Below are 18,008 nucleotides of genomic sequence, written 5' to 3'. Positions count from 1 at the left end.
GGGAAGGGCAGCGACTCAGTAACTGGCCGTGAGTGTCACACGGCGCTGGGAGCACACTGAAACCAGCACCAAGAACTTGACTTTTTTTTTGCTTAAATATGAATCAGGATCTGCAATTTATCAGTTGATCATTTTACTTTGAAGTTTTGCCTTAACAAAAGAAGAGGCGCCGGCTGCTTTGTCAATCTTCGGTGGGGGGAAGAAAAATCCCCATTCGAAGAAATTGACGAGCTCTCGTCATTAACACGAAGCTGCGAGCATCCTGAAACTGACAGTCTCTCACTCTCTCTGTGTCTCACACTGTCTCTCTCTTTCTCTCGCCGGGTCTCTGAACCCCGCAGCTCACATGTGATCACGACACTGCATCAAGCCTTGCTTATCCCTCCTTTAAAGCCATGCAATGAGAACTGGCGCCCGAGTTTAAACATACTGGAAAAGGGGGTGGGAGGGACAGTGAGTGAGAGCGAGAGAGAGAGAGAAAAATATATAGGTTCTCCAACCATCCACCCCCACCCCCAACCCCGCTCGCAATAACACAAAAACATATTGTCAGAGGCGATGGATTCCAGGACCAAGCGACCGAGGAATACAATAATGTCAACGTTTGCAAAAATGACCAAAGTTCGCAGGAGGAAAGAGATGTTCCTGTACCAGGTCGGCGTTTCCTGCAGTATTCTGCTCCTGGCGTGGTGTTTGTGCAGCCTGTTCTCCAGACTAGGTGAGTGAGAGAGTGCCCTGGTGAAGAATTGAACTTTTCCACTCATCATTGCCTTTGTTGGCTGGAAACGGAGAGAGGTTTAATCGAATGTAAACGTGATGCCTTTAAATTAAAACATAGAACTCGCAGTCGCCTTGTGTTGAAATATAATGCCGGTGATTTGGATTGTTGTAACTGGAATGATTTCGCTCTTAAGTTTTTATATCTCCCCATGACAGCAGCGGAGGCATGAACTCATAACCCGAGTTCTCTGTGGCCTTGTCCAAATCGATAGGATTATAGTCCCTGATATTTATAGACTAAATTTCTTTCCAAGATATAACTTCCTCAATGTAGCCACCGTGGATGAGATGTGTAAGTTTCATCTTGACTACCCCGTTTTGTCAAGGTTGTTTATTTTTACCGTGCCTGTCATCTTTAACCCCTCAAGATTGCCCCCTCACCAAAAATAAAACGACGTGATAAAATGCATCAAGTTCTCTCTGAAAGGGTGCATTCATGGAGATTTTAAAAGTATTATTCATTTGAGTCTCTGCAATTGTTCGGGTTTTATGAATGAATGGTGTTTGGTATTTGCTCAATTTGCTGCTCGGAATGGTTCCGTTTGATATTAAGATCTTGTAGCAATAAGTTTTGAAAAGGGTGCTGCAGCCTATTACTTGCAGGAAAAGGAGAGGTTTGAATTAAAGATCATATCAAAGGTTTGGGGCTGGAGGGAGATTACGACGCCAGCGTCCCCCGGCTAAGGAATCGGCGTCCTCCCCGTGAAAGAATAACACGTGCTAATTGATAATTCCAACAGAAAACGGGAAGGCCACTGGACACCCAGCCACACTGGATCTACAGTGGCGGAACAGGAAGTTAATGGTCGCGGTGACCGCCAACGAGACTCAAGCGAAGAACTGCACAGACCCAGGTAAGGAGTACACCACACAAAGCTGCTCCTTCATCTCCTTCTCTTCAACAACCTAACTCCTCTGAGCAGTCATAAAATGTTGATCCGGATTGGATGTGGCTCTAACCGAATACATGCTGCCATAGAAACCACTTTGTATAAACGTGTCAAAGGCATTGTGGTAGAACTGCTCTTGTGCCGCTTGGGAGACTCAAGGCAACGTTTACTGCAGAAGATACACACAACTCTTGACTTGGTACCTTTCCTGTCACGTCCCTTTAGCATCACAATTTATTCAAATAGATGCACGGCGCTCTCCGATCTATTCCAGCAGATTCAGACTGACACTGGTTAAATGTTTGGGTCGAAACTGCTTATAGAAGTTAGAACCCTCCTTCCCTTAAACAACTTTTTGGAATGATTCTGTGTTCCTTGCGGAGTTTCTAGTTTATGTGGCTGTTTAATGTGCAGCTTCCTTTGCTCAATATATGGTTACCATGACCCCCTGTATCGTAAAACTTTCACTGGGACAGTCTCTTCTCCCTTGAATAAACAGCACAACGCACCGACATGTTCTAGGTTTCTGTTCAAGTGATTTTATACTTACCTTCTTCCAATTTATTTTGCCATTGAATGCAAAATGGTCCAGGCCTTTCAGATGCTGAAAGTGTTAATAAACCATGTGGCCTGGATTGTTGGGTTAGTGTAAGAGGGCACAGGTTTAAAAATAACTAGCTTCAAACAGAGTTAACAGGCTGGATTGCTTTTCTCTGGAGAGGTGACCTGATGGAGGTTTTCAAAATAATGATGAGATTTGATAGAGCAGGCATTTGGATGCCTCCACTTAGGGGGATTCTAAAGCTATAGCAATTAATCACACAAATCCAATAAGGAGATGCTTCATTTTTCAGGGAGCAGAGTGAATGTGAAATCAACTAACTGTGTGCAAATTGCATTAGTATCATCGATGCATTGAAAGGAAGCTAGATAAACACATGAGGGAGAAACAAAATAAAAAAAAGATGTTGAAAAGTGTGAGCTGGTGGAGAGCACACATGCCAATATAAACCTTTCTTGGTTAATGATGTGTTTCTGTGCTACAGAGTTCCATGGAATAAAACAGTGCAGGGAGATTCCATTACTGGTTGATACCGGCTATTTAACCAGAAGTTGGATAAATATGAGTCGGGATTAGGATTGGAGGCAAAGTGATCATTAACCTATGTGATTAAGTACCACACTGGGTGAAAGTGGGGCTTACTTTGTGATTATAAAAATATTGTATCACTGAATTGATACAAACAATGAAATAGGTGGAGTGAAATGTTTGTCTAGAAACAGCTCATTTGAATTTCTATCAATTTAAAATCAGATGAGCCTTGTAACCTTTGTCCTGTCTGCTCAGACCCCAGATGATATTATATGCCCACTTTCTAGAACACAGGAAGACAGCTTCCAATGAGATCTGTGGAATTGCAATGTTGTTGGAAGCAGTCATGTTGTTTAAGGCTGGTATGCAATATTCAAGATGTGGAGATAAGAGGATTACCTTTGGTAATTGAGAAATATATTATGCATAATTTTTCCAGGGCATCTGTGACAGGCGTTTCAAAAGTGTGCACTCAAAGGTATTTTCTGTATTCACAAATTCTAGCATACTTCCACATTTGAAAGTTAGAAATACTTCCTTGGATAATAGATGGGCAACAGTGGGATTCTCATCATTCTGTGCTGAATTAAAACAAATTGTTTCTACATGAGGAGAGAAACCTAACTGGATTCACAGTATGTTTTGAAAATGTCCTGACAACATGTCAAAATCAAATCCATTTTTCAAATTCGTCTTGAATTATGCATGTAATCTAAAATATAAAATGTGAAACTTGTACATGATTTTATGCATAATCATATTCTGATTGCAATAATCGCATTCTGATGACTATAATCTCCTTCTGTTCTTCAGTCTATATGAGGAAGTGGGTACAATATGAATATGAAGATTATTGGTGTACTATTTTATAATAATGCATGCAATGTGCAACTTTAGCAGTTCATCACAGCCTTTCAAATCTTATCAGGAGTTGCAATTTCCTTAGAATGACCTCCCACATCAAGCACAGTCAACCAGAAATGTTTGTGCAAATTATTGGAAAGGCAATAAACCACAAATCTGTGAGTGTGAGGATGGATAACATCAGCAAATCATGATAATCACTGGCTGGTGTTTTCAAACAGGACCTAAAATTAACAGTAGAATATTTAAGTTTGTGTGTTGAATTAGAGAGCGGAATTAATAAATCACAAATGAACAAGTCATTGGTAAATAAAGTTTAACACAGGTAAATGGGAGCCAGTATATATACTATGGTGGGAAGAATACAGAGGTCACAAGAAAGATGCAAGTCTAAGTGGGATGGAGGAAGAAAGGAATCTTGACTCACAATCTCTGAAAATTGTGGCACAGATTAGCAAGGTCATAATAAAACGTAAACTGAGCACTAGGTTTTATTTCTAGAGGCATTGAAAATTAGTGAAATGATCTTAAACCTGCATTTCTAGTTGTCATGTTGCAGAACTCATATAGAAACACTGGAGATAGTGTAGAGAAGATCCATTTGGGTGATATCAGAAACACATTACAGGAAAGAGTGAACAGGCCTCATTTCTTGTGTGAGCAGAAGGATTGAGCTATTTGAAGTTATGAAAGGTATTATGAGTGTGGATTCAGAGAGGGTATTTCCACTTGTTGAGAAGAACGTGACTGGAGGTGACTCAAGACAGTCACCAACAAACCCAAAAGAAAGAAACTCCTTAAGCAAGATGAGAATGTGGAATGTGTCATGGTGTGTATAAACTGGAGGCAGTAATTATTTAAAACTTAAAATCCAGAACTTTTATTTTGTTAAATTAATACTTTTAACTGGTTAAATTAATTAGTTTCAAAATTAAAAATAATCCAAATGCATTAATTACATAAACCTTCAATTTGTCAAAATAAATAAAACAAAATTGAATAAAGCTGGCAGTGCTAGAAATATGATGCATTTGGAGCATGTGGGATATCAAAGAGATCAGGGAAATCCTGAACAACCACAACAATAATACCTGCAACAAGATGTATTGAACTGGAGACATCAATGCAGAAATTGCCATGTATCAGATAAGATAATTACTTCGACATTTTGATCAAGGAGGTAGTCAGATGCTTAGATTAGGTGCAGTTTAGATTTGGTTAGTAATCAGAGACAAACAATGTGACAGTGACTCAGGAAGATATGTAATAGAGGAGTCTAATATGCAGTTGTCCAACAGGTATGAGTACTTGCAACCATTTTCAATCAGAACAAAAGCAGATGGGAAGACTAATAAATCGATCACAACACTTTAGTATTGGAGCCTATCTAAATGCAGAGTGCGAAAAGTATTATGGGAATGGTAGTGGAAAGTATAGTCAGATAATATTATTTTCAGCTTCTCTGTGAGCCCCCAGCTGTATTTGTTTGTCCAATAACAGGGTTAAGAATGTTTCCTCAGAGTTGGAACTGGAGGAGGATTCTCATTGCTGTGGTCCACATAGGAATGAACAACATTGTTGGAATGAAGCTCAGCCATGAGAGTTTGAGAAGCTAAGTTACAAATTAAGAGCCAGAACCTCAAGAGTAATGATCTGTAGGTTGCTACCTGATCTATACAAATCAGCATAAAACAACCAATGAAAGGGTGCAAGAGTGGTGTAATTGTCAGGAGTTTCAAATCCATCCAGTGGATGGACTGTTTTTGATCATACAGAATTCTCCAGATTCTAGAATGGTCCTTGTGGATTGGAAGGTGCTCATTCTGGGGAACAATAAGGTTGGTTCTTTAGTATTGTGCCCATTTAAACTCAGCTTGGTTCAGTGTTGTGGAGGATCAAATGGCTACGATGGTGGCTAGATCTTTAAATTAATAAAGGGAGAGGAAGGTTCAGCTAAGGGTAAAGTTATACCTCTGAAAAAGAAACAAAAGGAGAAATTGTAAGCTTAGTTGAAAAGAAAAGAAAGGCATATATAAGGTTTTGGAAACTGAAGACAGAGCTCTTGAAGAATATGAAGAAAGTAGGAGTCTCCTTAAAAAAGGAGTAGGCTCCTAAATGAAAAGGACAGGGTGGAGAGTGGGTCTAGAGAGGACCATGTTGATATTCTAGGTCAAAATAAAAGGAGGTGTTGAATATTTTGAAAAGCATTAATGTAGACAAGTCCCTAGGAGCTATTGGGATCTATCCAGGAATACTGAGAGAGGTAAAAGAAGAAATTGATGAGGCCTTGTACAAAATCTTTGTATCCTCTTTGGTTACAGGAGAGGTCCCAGACAACTGGAGAATAGTGAACGTTGTTCCTTTGCTTCCTTGTTTTGCAACAGGGATAATCTGTGTAATTACAGACTGATGAGTCTTATGTAAGTGGTAGGGAAGTTAGTGGCGAAGTTTCTAAGGGACAGGATTTACTCACATTTTGAGAAATATGGACTTATTAATGATAAGCAACATGGCTTTTTGTGAGGAAGATCTCGTCTGACAAAATTGATTAAGTTTTTTAGTGAAGTGACAAAGGTGATTGATAATGGAAAAGCCATTGATGTTGTCTCCATGGACTTTAGCAAGGCCATGGACAAGCCACATCAGGCTAATATAGCATCTGAAGTTACATGGAATCAGTGGAGAGCTGTTACGGTGGATACAGAACTGGCTTGGTTAAAGAAGACAGTGACTAGTAGTGGGAGGGTATTTTTCTGACAGGAGATCTGTGACCAGTGGGGTTCTGCAGGAATCAGTGCTGGGATCTATTGTTTGTAACATATATAAATGATTTGAGGAGAACATGGGTGATCTGATTAGTGAGTTTGCAGACAACACAAAGATTAGGAGAGCTGTGGGCAGTGAGGATAATTGCCAGAGGATACTGCTGGAGACGTGGGTGGACAAATTGGAGATGAAATTTAATTAAGACAAATGCAACGTGATGCATTTTGGAAGGTCTAATACGGGAGGAAAGTACACAGTAATTGGCAGAATACTAAGAAGCATTAACGTACAGGTGTATCTAGGTACAGGTCCACAGTTCCCTGAAAATGACAGCACAAGTGCATAAGATGGTCAAGAAAGGATATGGTATCCTTGCCTTTATTGGTCAGGGTGTCGATAAATATTGGCAAGTCATGTTGCAGATGTGTAGAATTTCAGTTTGGGCAAATTTGGAATATTGCGGACAGTCCTGTTCTATGGACTCTACCAGAAGAATCTGGAGGCTTTGGAGTGGGTTCAGAAAAGGTGTACGAGAATGTTGCCTGGTTGGAAGATATTAGCTGTGAGGAGAGATTGGACAAACTTGAACATTGGATTCTGACGTGGCGACCTGATAGACATTTACAAAATTATGAGAGGCATGGATAGAACAGATAGTTGAAGTCTTTTTCCGATGGGTAGAAATGTCAATTACTAAGAGACCTGGGTTTAAGGTAAAAGGGAGAAAGTTTAAAGGAGATGTGAGAGGCAAGTTTTTTACACAGAGGCCTGGAATGCACTACCAGCGGAAGTGGTAGAAGCAGATGCATTAACAATGTTTAAGAGGCATCTTTACAGATACATGAATAGGCAGGGAATAGAGGGATATAGACTGTGTAGAGTTTAGAAAGATGTATGTGTCGGTACAGGTTTAATGGGCTAAAGGGCCTATTCCTATGCTGTACTGTTCTTTGTTCTTAAGACTAGTGCAGAGAAGTAACTTAGTTAAAATTAAGCAGATAGAGACTGGAATGAACAGAGAATTTAATAATGGTACAAGTATTGATAAAGTGGTTTGACCTAGTGGCCCTTACAGAGATGGGTGACCAAGGTATGCAGGGTGACCAAGATTGGGCACTTAAATTTTCCAGGGTACTTGAGTTTTAGAAAAGGTAGGCAAAATGGAAAAGTCGGTGATGTAACCTGATAGTAAAAATGAGATAAAAGCAGAAGTTGGAAAGTATCTTATCTCAGAAAAGCAAGATTAGAATCAGTATGGGTGGAAGTTAAAAAGGAAACAAGCACAGAAGAAATTGGTGGCAGTAATTTATAGGTCACCTAATAATACTGGATAGAATATTGATGTGTAGATCAAAGGAGTATGTAACAAACATAATGCAATATTGAGGATAACTTTAATCTTCACATAACTGGGCATGCCAAATTGACAAATGTAACTTGGGGGATGAGTTCATGCAATGAATTTGAAACCGATCCCTAGAATGATATGTTGAGGAATTAACTAGGAAGGAGACTATTGTGGATCTGGAGCTGCCTAATAAGACAGGATTAGAGAAATAACTTCTCTAATCGACTCTAACAGTCTTATAGGAATAAATTCTTAGGCAAGAATGTTGAAATTTCAGTTTATTTTGAAGAGTGCTGTGGGGTATGTACCAAACTTGGTGAGTTGTCTGAGGCAGTTTGGGAAGATAATAAGATATGATGGTAGATGAACAATGACAAACTGTTCATGAAATTGTTCATATGAATGAAAATGCAGGAATAAATGTGGAAATGTGGGATGACCACTAAATTATACAGAAGTTATAGAGTCATAGAGCATGCAAGTAGACCCTTCAGTCCAACTTTCTGTGCCCACCAGGCATCCCAATCTGACCTAGTCCCATTTGCCAGCCTTTGGCCCATATTGCTATATACCCTTCCTATTTATATACACATCCAGATGCCTTTTAAATGTTGTAATTGTACCAGCCTATACCATTTCCTCTGGCAGCTCATTCCTTAAACATGCCACCCTCTGCTATACCTGCTTTTAAGTCTTTCCCCTCTCACCTTAAATCTCTCCCCTCTAGTTTTGAACTTCACCATCCTTGGAAAATGACCTTATCCATTCCCCTCATGACTTTAGAAATCTCTATCAGGTTAATCCTCAGCCTCCTCTGTTCCAGGGGAAAAAAGCCCCAACCTATTCAGCCTCTCCCTCCAACGCAAACCCTCCAATCCCAGCGTCCTCCTGGTTAATCCTTTCTGCACCCTCTCAAGTTTAACAGCATCCTTCCAATAGAAGGGCGACCAGAATTGTGTACAGTATTTTAAAAGGGGCCTCACCAATGTCTTGTATAGCCACATCATGACATCCTAACTCCTATATTCAATATTCTGCTGGGGAATAAGAGAATGACAAATAAAAATAAATTGGTAAAAATGAGGACTGCAGATGCTGGAAACCAGAGTTTAGATCAGAGCCACCAGGATGCTGCCTGACCTGCTGGAAAAGCACAGCAGGTCAGGCAACATCCGAGGAGCAGGAAAATCGACATTTCGGGCAAAAGCCCTTCATCAGGAATAGAGGCAGAAAGCCTCCAGGGTGGAGAGATAAATGTGGGGGTGTGGTGGTGGTGGTTTATCTCTCCACCCTGGAGGCTTCCTGCCCTCTGTTCCTGATGAAGGACTTTTGCCCAAAACATCAATTTCCCTGCTCCTTGGATGCTGCCTGACCTGCTGTGCTTTTGCAGCACCACTCTAATCTAAATGAAAATAAATGTTTGGCATTTGTCTTCAAAAGAGAATATCCAAAGAACATAGTGGAAATTATGTAGAACCACAGGTTTAAAAAGAGTGAGAAACAAAAAGTAATTATTTTTAGTAAAGAAAAAGTACTGGCAAAACTGCTGAATCTGAAACTCTGATAGACTACACCCTTGGGGTTTTATAGAGGTGGCTGCAGTCATAGTAAATGCATTGGTTTGGTTTTGTTTCAGACTTCTGTAGATGCTGCAGTGGTCCCCATGGATTAGAGGATAACAAATATAACTTCAAAAGGAGGAGAACACAGAATTATATGTCAGTTAGTCTGACACCATTAGGAAAATACAAGTCTGTTATTAAGGACATTTAATCTGTTTTAATTTTTGTTTTGTATTGTGTTGAAGGTTTATATAAGTCCATGAAATCTTTACATTTTTTGTACAACTGTATACATACAGCAAAGTTTTGGCCAACTCTGTAAGGTTTGAGTTTATTTGTTTGATTAATTGTTGTCACATGTACCAAGATACATTGAAAAGTGGTGTTTTGCATGTTGTACAGGCAGATTACAGATGCATTTGGGTAGCAGAACAGATTGCAGGAGACAATGTTACAGCCACAGAGAAGGTGCAGAGAGAGAGAGAAAGGGTTCATAATTACCATTTGAGAGGTCCATTCAAAAGTCTGATAATAGCGGGGAAGAAGCTGGTCTTGAATCTGTTTGTGGTTGAGATTGTATTGCTGGAAAAGCACAGCAGGTCAGTAACACACTCTCAACTCTGATCTCCAGCATCTGCAGACCTCACTGTCCCCCTTGAATCTGTTTGTGCATGTGTTCAAACCTTTATTACTTCTGCCTGACGGAAGAGGGTGGAAGAGAATATAACCAAGGCAGTGGGAAGTAACGATGGAGTCAGTGGATGGAAAGCTGGTTTGCATGATAGACTGGGCTGTGTTCATGAGTCTATAGTTTTTTATGGTCTTGGGAAGAGCAGTTACCAAACCATCCAGCTAGCTTGCATCCAGATAGGATGCTTTCTGTGGTGCAGCTATAAAAATTGGTCACTGTCTTTGTAGACATGCTGACTTTCCTTAGCCTCCTGAGGAAGTAGAGGTGTTATTGTGGGTGGTGGACCAGGACAGATTGTTGGTGATCATCCCTTCCAGAAACTGGACACTCTTGACCATCTCCACCTAAGCACTGCAGATGTCACCTAGAGAGGGGACAAAATGTCTGCTAATCAACTTCCCAGCTCAGCAAACATACCCAAAACTATGACAAGTGACACCCAAGCTACAAATCTTTGTGCAAACCTTGAGCAAATAGGTTGTTGGTCATATATTTCAAAAGGAGGAGTATAAACATGGAGAGATCTTGCTAAAGTCATAAAGGCACCACTTAGACATGTAGAATACTCTGTGAATGTTTTGGGTCCCTTATCTTGGGGAAGATATACTAGCATTGAAAGCAGTAGAGAGAAAGTTCATTAGGTTATTCCTGGATATAAATAAATGTTCATAGGAGAAGAAATAGGGTAGTTTAGACATGTACTCATTGAAATTTTGAAGAAAGAGAAGTTATCTCATTGTAATATACATGTTTTTTAGTAAGCTTGACAGGATAGATGTAGAAAGGCTGTTTCCCTTTAGGAAAGACTAGAGCCAGGGAGCATAATTTCAAAATAAAAGTTTGCCAAGTTCGGACACAATTGAGAAGAAATTTCTTCTCTCAGGCAGTGAATCTGTGGAGTTCTTTTCCTCGGAAGGCTGGGTCATTAAGTGTTTTCAAGGTTGAGATCAACAGACTTTTTAATCAGGAAGGGAATCAAAGGTTATGGGAAGAAGCAGGAAAATGGAGTTAAGAATGATTAGCTCAGCCATCGTTTTGTTGAATGGTGGAGCAGATTCGAACCTTATAGAACATAGAACACTACAGCGCAGCACAGGCCCTTCGGCCCTCGATGTTGCGCCGACCTGTCATACCAGTCTGAAGCCCAAGAGGTTATAGAGGTAAACCTTATAGAGGTTTACAAAATTATGAGGGGCATGGATAGGATAAATAGACAAAGTCTTTTCCCTGGGGTCGGGGAGTCCAGAACTAAAGTTTAGGGTGAGAGGAGAAAGATATAAAAGAGACCTAAGGGGCAACTTTTTCACACAGAGGGTGGTACGTGTATGGAATGAGCTGCCAGAGGATGTGGTGGAGGCTGGTACAATTGCAATATTTAAGAGGCATTTGGATGGGTATATGAATAGGAAGGGTTTGGAAGGATTGGGCTGGGTGCTGGCAGGTGGGACTAGATTGGGTTGGGATATCTGATCGGCTTGGACAGGTTGGACCGAAGGGTCTGTTTCCATGTTGTACATCTCTATGACTCTATGACTGAGCGGTCTAACTCTGCTCCTACATCTTGTGGTCTTTTAGTCAAAGCCAGGGGACCACCAATATTAATAATAGAGTGTGCCATTGGGATACTGAAGAAGTTTCAGGTGCCTTGACATGTCTGTGGGGCTCTCTTCACTATGCCTCAATAACGACCAATTCATTTTAATTGGTTGCTCTACTCAGCCTCACTGTACAGAGAAGCCTGCAATTGCAAAAGCAACAACAGTCCTCACAGGATAAGTAAGGATCGGAAGGTGAGGAACCATCCAAATATCTTGCAGACAACAATGAATTAATTGCAGCAAATCAAGTGACCTGCTCATCCCTTGAAACTCAAAATCATATAGGTCTGCACTGAGTTCACACACTTTGTTACATTTACACCAGTGCTTTAACCATGAATTAAACAACATTCAAACTATTTAGGAACTTGTGCATTTGTGACATACTGACATTCTGAATCAGCACTGTGCTGTAAAGCCACACTGCAGAGCACTTTGCCAAAAGTGTGAAAGGTGATTTGTTTAATGGCAAACATGAAAACTGCCATCCAGTTAATTCACGATCAAGTGCCAACTGATGGTGTCTTTCTTGCAAGAAGGTTTCCTCCCTCTCATACTCTGAAGAGTTGCTTCCCTTGTGAGGTCAGTAAAGCTGATGGAAGCTTGATTGAGAGGCCTGGGGCCGTGTCGGCTGGGTGGATGGGCCTGTCCAGGCTGCTGCATGTCAGATTATGCGAAACGTAGCAAGTTAAGATTAGATTCCCTACAATGTGGAAACTGGCCCTTCGGCCCAAGTTCACACCGAAGAGTAACCCATCCAGACCCATTTCCCTCTGACTAATGCACCTAACACTGTGCCAGTAAACAAGATGCTAGGACCAATGGTCTGAAAAAATGGCCAATTCATCTGACCTGCACATCTTTGGACTGTGGGAGGCAATGGGAGCACCCAGAGAAAATGCAAGCAAACCACAGGGAGAATGTGCAAACTCCACACCTACAGTCACCCAAGGCTGGAATCAAGCCTGGGTCCCTGGCACTGGGAGGCAGCAGTGCTAACCACTGAGCCACTGTGCCACAGTAATGATGTTACTGTGCCAGTAAACCAGATGCTAGGACCAATGGTCTGAAAACATGAGGTCAAATCCCAGTTTAGCAGCTGGGGATATTAAATTCAGTTTTTAAAAACTTGGTACATGGGATGTGGATGTTGCGGGGAAGGCCAGCATTTATTATCCATCCTGAATTTGCCCTTGTGAAAGTGCTGAGCTGCCATCTGGAACCACTGCAGTCTGCAATGGGCAGTCACACCGACACTGCTATTAGGATAGGAGTTTCAGGATTCTGACCAAGTAAAAGTGGCGAAACAGTGATTATAGTTCCAAGTTGGGGTAGTGTGGTGATTTGAAGGGAAACCTGCCGATGGTGACATTCTCATGCATTTGCTGCCCTTGTTTTTTAGAGTGGATAGAGGTTTGGGTTTGGAAGATGCTGTCGAAGGAGCCTTGGTGAGTTGATTATCTAAATCTGGAATAAAGAGCTAGTCTCAGCAATGGTGCTGATGTAACTGCCAAAATGTCTTAAAAACCTATCTGCTTCACTAATGTACTTCAGGAAAGGAAATCTGCCCTTTTATTTTTACAGAATCCAGATCCACAACAACTTGGCTGACTCCTTAACTGCCCTCTGAAACAGCTTACCAAGTCACTCAGTATTCAAGACAAGTGGGTTGTGGCGCAGTTGTAGTGTCCCTACCCCTGGACCTGAAGGCCTGGGTTCAAATGCCATCTGCTGCAGAGGTGAGAGGTATAATAGCATCTCTGAGCAGGTTGATTAGAAAAATTGGGTGGATGGAGATGGCTATTAAATGCTGGTCCTGACAATGTTGTCCGCATTACTGCATGAATTAAGGAAGCTTGTTAGCACTGTATCACTATTACATTAATTGACAGAGGAGAATGATGCTGCCTGACCTGCTGTGCTTTTCCTGCATCACATTCTTGACTCTAATCTCCAGCATCTGCAGTACTCACTTTCACCATAGTGACAGAGGAGAAGACCTGGTGACAGTATGGGAAAGGTAATGTGTCCTGCTGCTGGTGTGCAATTACTACACCGATGGTGCATAGGTCAAGGTCACTTATCTGCAGAACAACAGATCCCTATCCCTACCAACCTCTTCAGGCTCGACTTCTATCTCGTAAAGTAGCTGTCTGCTTCTTCAAAGCAGTGTATAGGTTAGAATCCAAAATCTACAATTCTGCTTTAAGAGGTGCACCAAAGCTGGTGAAACTGGGTCATATTTGCACTTCTGAGTTGGGTACTTCTGAAATCCAGACTTGGGAGCAATTGTTCCAAATGGTTGAATGTCCTTCTAGGAGGGCAGTCTGAATTGGAGTTTAGTCCATCAACCTCGGAAATAGTGCAGAAGCGACCATAGGCTGTTGGGTGCCAAAAAGGCAATAATGAATCTTGTGTAATGGAAGCAATAATTCAAACACACCTTTCTAGCCCTAACCCCTCCCACAGCCACATTCCCTATTCACCCCCCCGCACCTAACGCTAACCTATGTCATTCCTTCCACCTGCAGAGTCCTTCATTCTCTGTGTCAACTGATGACCCTCATGCCCACTTAGTGCCAACCTTCACATCCCCAACGCTCTTTCTTGCCGCAGTGCCAACTCATGTCACATGTCAATCCATGAGACCATAAGACCATAAGAAATAGGAACAGGATTAGCTTGAGCCTGCTCGACCATTCAATAAGATCATGGCTGATCCAATGCTCCCCAAATCCACTTTCCTGCCCTTTCCTCAGAAGTGTTGATTCCCCAACTGATCAATTTTATCTATCTCAGCCTATCTCTGTTAACCCCCAGTCACCAACTTTTGCCCTATACCTTTCATGCCATCTGACCCACTTCACACTATTGGCAGACCTTAGGAGTTGGAGGGGGGAGATGAAATAAAATAATGTTCCAAGTATCTACTATCCTCTTTATATCTTAAAAAATCATAATAACACCCCATTCAATATATTTAAGTTCTTGAACATACCTAACCTTTTGTAAAAACAATTTCTTTCAAGCACTTAATCCCCTCCAAAGATTAAAAAAGAATCGTATTCATAGCTGCACCTCAAAAACAGCTTATGTCTTTATAACTAGTCAAATTGTTAGTCAAACTGTAAACCTCTAAGCCCCCTATCGTGTTTGTAATAGATTGTGGAAACAGCCAAGTGGTGCTCATGCTGAAATAGTCTTTGGCTAATGTCACAGCCATCTATTAAAACAGCAGGCGCTCAATTTTTTTTCAACTGCAGGCCTGTCTCTTCAAAATTTAAGGAAGAGAGGATTTAAGTGACTCCACAGCTATTCCGTTCCACAGACCTTATCCACCTTTTACACATATTCAATATCTCCTCTCAACAGCCCCAAAGGGGTATCTTATCTCTCAAAAGCACTCCAGTAGGTTTAGACCTTTCCCTCAATTATCTAAAGCTCATTAATGATGTTTTGATCATTCCAGCAAATCAAATTGCTTCTTATTGAAGGCAGAAGCAATTTGCTGCCGCTGTGAACTATGGATTTTTAAATGTTCTCTCTCCCCTGACAAAAATGATTGACACTGGGTTGGGAGCTGGGACCTCCAGATTCTGGGTTCTGGCTAATGTGCAGAGAACTTGTAAAGTGGTGCAAACACTGACTCCCATCAGAGCTCGGCTGCGGTCTCACTGTAAGTCACTGTACTCTCAGGGATTTACAGCAAAGTGCTGATGGCATGTGAGGTGACAGCACACAGGAAGCTTCGACAAACTGCACTGCGATCACACCAGATCACTTCTTTCTTGTGGTGCTGATTAGGAGATAAATATTGGCCAGAACACCAGTGATAACTTCTGTGCTGCTTGTCAAAAACTTTGCTTTGGGATGTTTAACTTCTATTGAAGAGGCAGACAAATCCTCTGATGAATGTCTCAATGGACAAAAATTACCTGCGACAGTGCAGCATTCTGTTGGAGTGTTCGTCTAATCTTTTTATGTTCAACCATTGGGTGCAAAATTTGAACCCACTGAGGTCTGAGGGTGTTATTAACTGAGCCAAGCTGACATCATTGGCAGAATTCTTTACAACCTTGTGAAGATCACTTCCATTGGCTGCACTCTGGTGTCTGTCATAATCCCATTTTTATTCTGGTTTCTCCTGAGGAGATTTTGAAGATGGATGTGAAACTCTCTTGGCTAGGTAAGTAATTAGGAAATGATTAAGGTAGTTAATAAACCAATTATTGGCTGTTTTATTGTTTGAGTTCTGAATTCCACAGTGAGGAAACCTGTTTCCTGACCTATCAGCAACTAGTTGGGGTCCTTCAGCAAAACTGACAAGCTAGAAATGCTATGAAGAGCTCTGGGCTTGGCCAGGAGACAGGCTACTGCTCTTACGTTGTTTAACATGTGATTGCTAACGTCTTGGAAGGCACTTCACCCACTTAAACCTTCACTGACCTTCAGCTCCTTTTTAGGGCTCTTACTCTTCTCTGTGCATCGAGAGCCGTTCATGCACTTCCACTTTCTACCCTCTCTCGTTAGCTAGAACGAGGGCCACACACCATCAGGAGCGAAACCAGGAGCCTTCTCTTCATTTCCAGGCTCCTCCATCGAGCAGAGGGGAAGGACACTGACACCAAGATCCAGCTGGACGTAGGTGAGATTGTAACATCAGGTTACAGGCAGAGAATCACTTCTCTCAATCGGACTGTGCTCCCGAGACTCAGGACGTTGAGTGCCTGAAGGCACATTGCTGCTGACATCTGCAGCCTTATAAAACAAGTGGAGCAAGTGGGTATTTATTGCCAGTGGGTACCAAGGACCTGTTACTGCAAACCCATGTTTCCTAACATATGCTTCCCATCATTGGTCAGGACATTGTGTAGAGGAGTTCGGATGTCATGTTGCAGCTGTACAAGACATTGGTGAGGCAACTGTTAAAATACTGCGTACAATCCAGGTTGCCTTTCCATAAGAAGGATGTTGTTAAACTTGAGAGGGTGCAGAAAAGATTGACAAGAATGTTGCTGGGATTGGAGGGTTTGAGTTATGGGGAGAAGCTAAATAGGCTCGGGATACTTTCCCTGGAGCCTTGGAGACTGAGAGGTGACATTATAGAGGTTTATATAGTCATGACAGGAATGGATAGAGTGAAGAGCCAAGATCTTTTATAGTTGGGGAGTCCAAAACTAGAGGGCATATGTTTAAGGTGACAGGGGGAAGATTTAAAAAGGATCTGAGCAGTAACTTTTTCATGAAGAGGGAGGTGACTGTATGGAATGAACTGCCAGAGGAAATGGTGGAGGCAGGTATAAAAAAGGCATGTGGATGGTATATGAATAGGACGGGTTTAGAGGGATATGGGCCAACTGCTGACAAATTGGCCTAGGTCAGACTAGGATGTCTGGTTGGTGCAGATGTATTTGTCTGGAGGGTGTGTTTCCATGCTGTATGACTCCATGACTAAGATCAAAACATTTCAGCTAATGTGAGTTTGGGATTCTGCACCTCCTTTTGGTGATCATCATCTTAAATTCAGTAACTAAAAATCAAAGCAACTTGCATTAATTTAGTGCTTTTAGCTGATGAGGTTTCAAATGTAATGCAGAGTGACATAAGAAGATGTGGGAACAGGGGACCACCAAGAGCATGTTGTGGGTAACTGAAACGATGAGAGGGAGGTGGAAAGGCAGACGCTAAGGGAGGGAAATTGAGAACATGCTGCAGAGTCAGCTGAAGGACAACGAGCAATGTGGAGCAATTAAAATGGGGGATGTGTGGAATTGGAAGAGGCAGAGATCAGGTTGGGTTACAGGATGGGAAAAGACATGTGTTTGTAAGCATCCTGGTAGCAAGAAAAAAAAATTAAAATATGTTTTCCAAATCTTCCTGGCAATATGCTCAATGCTTACCTCTAAGTTTTGCTTAGGTATTTTGGCTATATTGAGATGACTGAAGTTTCGTAATTTAAATTTTTAAAATAATATTGAATAATATCATGGGGCAGGCACGATGGTGCTTTTTGTAATAGACAGTAGAGGCAGCAGTGATAAGTCATATTTTATATTTTTGAAGTGGAGAGAATGCAGATGACCAAGCATGGATTTGAGCGAAATAATTATTTCAGCTCACTACCTAATCCTTTGCATTGAAAACATTTCAATGCTTGTTATTGTCATTGTAATTTTAAATGATTACATTTAGATTGCTGTCATATTTAATGTTACCACAAATAACTGGACCGAGGTTACTCTTGTTTTTCAGCAATTTAGTCTCATGAAGGCATGATTGAGAAATAACTGCTATAACAGATCCCTCCGTAATTAAATTCCATTCGCAGATCGCACATTCCATTGAAGCACACTTGCATAAAGCTCTTCCTATTAAAAATTTCATAAGAGTTCCTCTTAGTCCCACAAAAATCATTT

General features: G+C 41.3%; 1 protein-coding gene across 2 annotated transcripts in view; it reads left to right on the top strand.

Annotated features, from left to right (window-relative positions):
• The first annotated feature begins 257 nt into the window (after positions 1-257).
• Positions 258-18,008, top strand: part of LOC140476162 (sodium/potassium/calcium exchanger 4-like) — a 314,028-nt gene continuing 296,277 nt past the window's right edge. For both annotated transcript variants that reach the window (XM_072568328.1, XM_072568327.1), the window contains exons 1-2: positions 258-718; positions 1,521-1,634. In XM_072568328.1, the coding sequence (XP_072424429.1) occupies positions 559-718; positions 1,521-1,634 (274 nt within the window). In that variant the 5' untranslated portion in view covers positions 258-558. The remainder of the gene's footprint in view (positions 719-1,520; positions 1,635-18,008) is intronic.

This window comes from Chiloscyllium punctatum, chromosome 4 (assembly GCF_047496795.1).
Source record: "Chiloscyllium punctatum isolate Juve2018m chromosome 4, sChiPun1.3, whole genome shotgun sequence".
Taxonomy (NCBI): Eukaryota; Metazoa; Chordata; class Chondrichthyes; order Orectolobiformes; family Hemiscylliidae; genus Chiloscyllium; species Chiloscyllium punctatum.
Note: the sequence above shows the minus strand (reverse complement) of the source record. Positions and strands in the feature narration are given on the sequence as shown.